This window comes from Triticum aestivum, chromosome 2D (assembly GCF_018294505.1).
Source record: "Triticum aestivum cultivar Chinese Spring chromosome 2D, IWGSC CS RefSeq v2.1, whole genome shotgun sequence".
Classification (NCBI taxonomy): Eukaryota; Viridiplantae; Streptophyta; class Magnoliopsida; order Poales; family Poaceae; genus Triticum; species Triticum aestivum.
Genome location: NC_057799.1, coordinates 575,753,419 through 575,761,195, shown reverse-complemented (window position 1 = coordinate 575,761,195; position 7,777 = coordinate 575,753,419). Strand labels below are relative to the sequence as shown.

The 7,777-nt window shown below is 48.2% G+C and overlaps 2 protein-coding genes across 3 annotated transcripts; both read right to left on the bottom strand.

The window, feature by feature from the left end:
* Positions 1-908: 908 nt before the first annotated feature.
* LOC123054633 (aminomethyltransferase, mitochondrial) lies at positions 909-3,856 on the bottom strand. The gene is made up of 3 exons (XM_044478437.1): positions 3,198-3,856; positions 1,995-2,113; positions 909-1,649 (listed from the first exon to the last, which is right to left on the bottom strand). Exons 1-3 carry the CDS (start codon positions 3,774-3,776, stop codon positions 1,103-1,105), a joined length of 1,245 nt encoding a protein of 414 aa, XP_044334372.1. The 5' UTR covers positions 3,777-3,856; the 3' UTR covers positions 909-1,102.
* Positions 3,857-4,383: 527 nt separating this feature from the next.
* Positions 4,384-7,336, bottom strand: LOC123054634 (signal recognition particle 14 kDa protein). 2 transcript variants are annotated; one of them, XM_044478439.1, is made up of 4 exons: positions 7,097-7,336; positions 6,734-6,827; positions 6,527-6,636; positions 4,384-4,882 (listed from the first exon to the last, which is right to left on the bottom strand). In XM_044478439.1, exons 1-4 carry the CDS (start codon positions 7,097-7,099, stop codon positions 4,697-4,699), a joined length of 393 nt encoding a protein of 130 aa, XP_044334374.1. In that variant the 5' UTR covers positions 7,100-7,336; the 3' UTR covers positions 4,384-4,696. The 2 variants fall into 2 exon arrangements, with proteins under 2 accessions (XP_044334374.1, XP_044334373.1); XM_044478438.1 differs by lacking the exon at positions 7,097-7,336 and having other exon boundaries at positions 6,734-6,929.
* Positions 7,337-7,777: the final 441 nt, after the last annotated feature.

Genomic DNA, 7,777 nt, shown 5'->3' with positions numbered 1-7,777 from the left:
ACCCCGCTCACCCCATCCTATAGCCGCGACCCCTCCACCGCCGCCGCCGCCGCAAACCCTAGCCCTGGTGGCGTTGGCCTCGCCTCCGTCGGAGCTCCTCCGACCATGGGTGGCGGTGGCCTCGGCGCCATGGGTGGCATGGGTGACTTCGGAGCTACCGTGGGCGGTGCAATGGGAGGCATTGCTGGCTTTGGAGCACCCCCCGACGCTATGGCCACCATGGGAGGCATGAGTTTTGCTTCTCTCATGGGAGGCATGGGTGCACCTCCGGCCGCCATGGGCGGAATGTCTTTCGATGTGCCTCCTCGCACACTTTCCCATGAAGATGCCGTTGAAGATCTTGCCAACACCGTCGGAGCTTCACGTGATGCGGTGCGCGATGAGGAGAGGGAGGAAGATTCATCTTCGGAGGCGGAAGAATCGTCTTCCGAAGATGAGGACGAGGACGAAGACGAGGACGAGGAATGATGTGTCTTTTATTTGTGTATTGAACTTGATTTGCATTTTGAACTTGGTTGGATGAACTTGTGGGCATGAACTTTTCTTCATCAACTTGTTTGTGTGAAATTTTATATGTCATGTTCATTGCATTTTGAATGTTTCAACTTCATTTTGTGTTCAAAATGCCATATATGCAATGCCCCGGTGAGTCACGCGCGCTGCATTTTTTACGCGCTGCTGGAGCGGCGCGCGCGCTGCATTTTAGCGCGGCTGCTGGAGCCAGCGCTGCGCGCCGCGTCAAACCAGGCGATGGGCGCGCGGCAAAGCAGTTTTTTGCGCGCGGCGCGTTCGGCGCCTGTCGGAGATGCTCTAACCTTTATAAGATGACATCTCAAAGGGGCACAGGTCGAAAGCTCGTCCGTGGTATGTCTGATAGATCTATGCCTCAGCACACATGACATGATCGCTTCTGGGATAGCAAACAACGCACCGGCATATATTATTATTAGAAGGGTAGAGGAGAAATGTCAAGCTGTAAGAGGAAGCCCGACAGAGGTTACAGCTGCGGCAGCCTGCCATGAACAGGCCGCCATGGCAGAGTCGCGAGAGAAAATTTGCAGTCCAGGGAGCATCCATCCATTGTTTCTCTTTTGTACACAACCTAAGGGGCCTTGTAGTACTTGGTGGGCACGAAGGGCATCTTGGTGACGACGGCGTCGTACTGCTTGCCGCGGACGACCACCTTGAACTCCGTGCCGGCCTTGTGCAGCCCGTTCTTCACGTACCCCATGGCGATGTTCTTCTTCAGGCACGGGCTGAACCCGCCGCTCGTCACCTCCCCGATGTTCTCCCCGGTGCCGCTCACGATCTCGCTGTGGCTCCGCGGGGGCGGCCCCTGCGAGAAGATGCCCACGCGCCGGATCTTGGGGCCTTCCTTGAGCTGCTTCAGGATCACCTCCGCGCCCAGGAAGCCGCCCTCGGCTTTCCTCCGCTTGCCGATCGCCCATGAGAGGCCCGCCTCAACTGGCGTGATGTGCTGCTCCATGTCGTTGCCGTACAGGCAGAGGCCAGCCTCCAGCCGGAGACTATCGCGGGCGCCCAGGCCGGTCAACCTCACCTTGCCCTCGGATTTCTCCAGGAGGGCCTTTGCGAGATCGACCGCGTTCTCTGATGGAACAGAGATTTCAAAACCATCTTCACCGGTGTAACTGAAATGTGAAGTGTTTCAGAGACAGAAGCAAATTGTTCAAAACAATAACATCATCGATGGATAGACACATAAAGGACTATATAATTTGAAAAGCTAAAGTAAGATGGCACTTTATCGATTGTCTTTAAGCAACAGTCACCAAATAACCTCCCATAGACCCACTTTGGCATGCCAGATTGAACAGTAAAGTGATTTTCAGTATTTATGAATTATGATGGACAAGTGATGGTTGGTCAATGTAAAAGTTAGTACTGATGCTCTTAAGGAATTGTCCTGGTATTAAAGAAAGGAGCAGAGTCATAATATGGAAACTGGAAGTAATAATGGATTAAAAGGATTATACCCAGTTCTGGTGAGGAAGCAAGCAGATCCATTGATGTCAATCATCTTGAAATCACTGAAGTACATTTTGCTCAAATCTTCCTTTGTCAGCAACTGGAGAGTTGGTGCAGCAAGAGGACCCTGCTCATGTCAAGGAACAGAGTTACAATGATGTCTTCCTGTAAATTCGGGAAATAGTACATATGTAGGAGAAGTATCAAATATACATAATTGCCACTAAAGTGAAAATTTTATTACTTCGACAAAACCACATAAATAGTGCCAAGGAAGAAGTTCAGAATAGAAAGATCACTTCCCCTGCAATCTAGAATAAAAATTCTACGTCGTGAAGGGCATTTCTATCTTTTATGAATAGATGTGCAAACATTTATCTTCCTCTTGCTGAAACTTGAATTGGGTTGTTATGCACTGCTGCTTTCATAATTTCATAGGACCTCGGAGTTTTTTTTTTTTTTTTGCTGTGAAGAAAACTGGCAGGAGCAACTGTCTTTTCTATTAGGAGAAATGTCTGCTGTCACAATCCAATCTAGGAACCACTGGACTACATCAAAGTGAAACCACATGAGAAACTTTAGCTCGAGATTCCACCAACTGAGAAAAAGACGCACAAACCTGCTCAACTACTACCTCAGAATTCAGACTGAGAATTGCATCTTGTAAGAACTAAGAAGCCAAAACTTGACCAAGCAAGCAAGCACCGCAATTGCCAATCAAGAAATCTCACCAAGCAGCAAGATAAAAAGGAAATCCCTAGATTTTGCCATCTACACACCATGAAAAGAAAATTCTGCCATACTAGCTGAACTCATAGTCTATAGAAGATCAACAACAAACAATAAACTGACATCATCAATGACACTATTAATGCCTTTTCCCTAGTAAAGCTAAATGTTATTCTGAACTAATTACATTGAAACTCAATTTCACAAACAATGAACTCAACCGAATCGCAATGTATCAGCACTCCATCATAATGCAAGTACTTCCCAAAATCTTTCCTGACAGAAATGGGCCATTTATTTATGGTAATACCCTTGTAGCTCCTCCAAGTACTACTGCATTCCCTAATCCTAGAAATAAATATATGTATCCAACCTTGGGAAACTTCAACCCATTGCAGGAATCAATTACTATTAACCAAAAAAGCAGGAAAGGTACCAATCAAGATGAAGAGGGCAGGCAAGGGAAGGAAGCGCCAGCTGACCTGCAGGGCGAGGAGGGAGCGCTCGTCGTGGACGTGCCACTTGACGTCGCCGCCCTTCTTCTGGAACGCCTCCATGTGGGCGCCGATGTGGGCGAGGTCCTTGTCCCTGCACCCGGCGTTGACGACGAGGTAGACGTGGTGGTCGTTGACCTTGGTGACGACGGAGTCGTCGATGGCGCCGCCCTTGTCGTTGGTGAAGACGGTGAGGGAGCCGGTGCCGTCCTTGAGGGCGGCGACGTCGGCGACGACGAGCGACTCGAGGAAGGGGATGGCCTGGCGGCCCTGCAGGCTGAGGCCGCACATGTGGGAGACGTCGAAGAGGCTGCCGTTGGCGCGGCAGTTGAGGGTGGAGTCCATGATGGTGTCCTTGTACTGGATGGGCATGCTCCAGCCGGCGAAGGGCACCATCTTGCCCCCGTGCGCCACGTGGAAGTCGTAGAGCGCCGTCTTCTTCAGCTCCGCCTCGGCCGCCTCCGCCGCGCCCGCGAGGTGGCGGCGCGCGGTGGTTGCGGCGCCGGAGCCCGTGGAGGAGGCGGCGGCCCGGCGGGCCAGCGTGGCGCACGCGAGGAGGCCTCTCATCGTGGCGGGGTGGGAGGAGTGGTGGTGGGGGGGTGGGATGGGGAAACAAAAGATGAGATTTTGAGGGGTGGTGGTGGGTGGCGACGGGGGGAGGCGATCGGGAGTGGGTGGTGGCAGGCAAAGGGAGGGGACGAGCTGCTGCTGCCGCCTCGGCGCGAGCTCGGAGGGGGTTTGGTGATGATGGATCAGTGAGCGATCAGTGCTAGCCTTGTTGGCTATCGGATTATTTTTTGTTGGGTTTTTGTCCGGCTTTGGTGGTGGATGGTGACGGCTCTCCCTCACTGCCGAGCCGTGTGCAAAGATTCGTGTGCTGCTGGTCTATAAAAAGAACAGTTGGCAGATTCTTGTATACGAATGGTAAAACATGTTGCAAGTTTTAAACGGCAAAGAAAATAAGTTTGAGATCGGGGACGCATGGCAGGGAAATGGCTAGCAAACGCCAACAGTGAGACCATCCTGATAGGGATCCAAACGACAAAAGGATGGCCTCATGTTCATGCTTATTCAGCAGCTGCAGAGAGGATGCAACATACATATAACCCACAAATAACAATACCCTGGCAGCAACCACTAGCATATGGGATCGAAAAGCAGAAACACACCAGCATTGCCTTTCCAACAACCAAGCTACAGATTCTTCATTCATATCATCATAGGCCTAAAACCATCAAACCATTCCAAACTGAACCAAGACTTTGGTGGTCAGATCTAGCAGTTCAAGAAAGCATGCCCATGCCATCTGGAAGAGGCTTACAACCAGAACAAAACGCTGCTTCAAAAAATGCCAGGCGAAGACGCGTCTCTATATAGGTATTCACAGGCTTCATCTCGCGGACATGAATTAAGGGTAAAAACGGGTGACAACGTCTTGACCGCACATGTGGGCGAAAAAGGACTCGGTGAATTCTGTAAGTACCTCACTACTTAGACCCTGCGGACTTCTTCGAAGATGATTTCTTCTGCTTCTTCGGTTCCTTCTCGGGTATCTTCTCTGCCTCGACCGTCTTCTTCCTGTCCTTCCTCTCCCTCTTCTTCAAGGCATGCATATGGGCTTTAAGAACCAGGGCATACGAAGCTTGGAATTTCAGATACTCCTTTGCAGACAGCTGAAAGGCATGGCAAGCACGGTAAGGTTCACTGATTGGTCCACAAATGCAATGCAATTGCCAGGACAAATATGTTGAATAAAATACAATATGTGTTTATGCCACCATGAAAATAAAATAAGTCTCGGTCCTCATAACCAAAACAAATTGCAGATGACAGTTCTCTGATGACAGTTCTCTGATGACATTTCAGAAAATATTTATAGTATTGCCAACATATCAGAAATATAGCATGAACATTTACCGTAAGCCCTAAGTGCACATATTTATCCAGCCCTAAGCTAAAGCACTTGGTGGAAAAAATGCCCCTACTTTGGGGAGTTGCAGAAATTTGATATGGCTGGGGGCAAATAGGTATGCACAAAGATAAACAGATTAGTTCATGTGAGTATTTGTTTTGTGTTATCAGGATATGAAATGGGCAGGCATGTTTCCAAATTGACAGCAGACATCATTACTAATTAGGATAGCTAGTAACCCTTCTACATGAACATGAAGGAAATATAAGATAACAGAAATAAACAACAGTTTTGTAGCCATAAATAGGGATGCCCTACATCACCACTTCAACCATCAAAATTAAAAGGAGAAGTAAAACTGTTTAGTAAAACTGTTTAGTAAAACTTAGGTCATGGGAATTAGGAGTCTTAACATGTCAATTCTCCTTTTTTTAGATGGACCGTGATATAATTACTAAGACAGGTTGCACAGATTGCCAGCAACAGTGTCTTGTGGAAAAAGATGCACATAGTTGTTTTGTCGGAGAGCTTAAATGCACGGGTTCACATCGATGCATATCCTTGTCAATGGTAAATGCTCCTTGATGAGGGCTTTCACAATAGCTAGATAAGGTGATACCATGAGGTGCTACGACATGATCTTGGGAAAATATCATTCAGGTGTTTGCAAAGTGGAAATAGATTGTATACACTTTGATAAATGGTGTTCAACTGATGTAAGATGAAACAATTAATGTGGGTCCTCACTGGTTCATGCAATTGAAACTTGGCAATAGCAAGAAAATCTGTCCCATCCTTCAAATTTGCACCAATTGCTGAACTATCTTAACAGTGGTAAGTTCTAGCTCTTTCCCGTTCAGTAATAAGATTGCTAATCAGGACAATTCATTAGTGATGGCCCCCTCTTCCCACTGCCCTATTACTAGTTTGCCTACAGCTGTAGCAATAGAGAGATAATACTGCATAAAAGACTTGTACCACTATGGTCAAAATGTACCAAACGTAAGTGCTTCATTCCTCACTTTATACTTGTCATTATGCTACTAAAAGTTACTGCATATCCCCCAGCACTGAGATGATCGCGATATGACACAATGATCATATGTACAGTATATCCTCTCTACATATTCAGGTCACTGAGTTGATTAACCTACCTACCAATTTCTCAATACCAACCAAACCATCGTCAACTGGAAGTAACAACCAACAAACATTCTATCAGCATGTGGGCAAACCTATACAGAGGAAATATGCAAATGTCTGACCTATAATTCACAATCCTTGCAAAACAGGGGCTAATGACAATGACTAACAGCGGCCTGATTACCACCAGGTACAGAATCAATGCAAAACACATTCAACAGCCATAGTGCCGAACCAGCAGCAGAAAGAAAGTGAATAATACCGAGGTGGAGATGTTCCTCTTGCCATCGGTGGCGCGGACCAGGCACCGGTACTCAACAGGCTCCCCCTTACTCGCCATCTTCTTCAACCTAGCCTGACACTTCATCGACGCTGCGCACATCAAACAACTCGTCACATCAGACTTGCTGAACCCATCAAATCCACAACCCACACCACACGGAACCAGCTGTAAGGGGAGAGCACTCACATCGCTTCATGGTGACCCACACGGAGCCCTTCTCCGTGCTCCGCTCGTACATGTTGGTCAGCTCGCTCAGGAACGGATCTGCCTGCATCAGCACCTGCACAGACCACGCAATGCCGCGAGTACACATGGTCAGAATCAGTTCGAGAAAGCAGGGCGGAGTTTCCGCTCCGTTTTCCACCATCGATCTGAACTACGCGACGCCCGGAACTAGTGGAAGCGGCCTAATCGGCTCCAAATTCTAGGGCAAAACCACGGGGAGATCTAATTCTCCGCCGAGTTCCTCGCACCAGATCGCGATTCTCGGCGGGATGGGCATCAAACACGGCGCAGATCGGAGGAACAGAGCATCGGGCAGGAGATTACCATCTTGTGGAGGGTGGTCTCGCGATCGCCGAGGGAGCGGAGGTCTTCCCCTTGTCCGCCGAGCCTTGGTCTCCTCCTCTTCGTCGGCTCCGCCGCTGGGGTTCGGGTCGGAGATGGGGGAGGGTGGGGTATTGTGGGAAGACGGACGGGGGAGATCACGGGGCGGGGGAGATCTGACGGATAAGGTGGCCGGGTGGGACGGCGGGGGCTGTGAACTTGTGGAGGCAGCCTTGGACTGGAGGACGGAACGGTGACGCCGACTTTGGGATGGGAAGAGAGGACCGTCAAAAAAAAAACGTAGGAAGAGAGGCAGAAACGCCGTGATTCCGTTCCTTGGGCTTGGGCTGAACGAGATAAGCATAATACTCTTTTTTTATTTTATTTTTATTTTTTATTCTCCGAATTAATTGTGTCTTAAGTCAAAATTTATGAAATTTGGTCAAACTATAAATTTTTACAATAACAGATGTATATGATGTGAAAATATATTCCATGAGGAATCTAACGACACTAATTTGGTATCGTAAAAGTTAATAATGCTTTTTTTTATAAATTTGATCAAAATACAGAAGGTTTGACTTACGATAAAGCTAATGTACAGAGTAAATCTATCCCTAATAATAATAAAGCACGGATTGACTCTTTGGGTTCACCGTCACAATACGCTTTCTTCTAATGTCA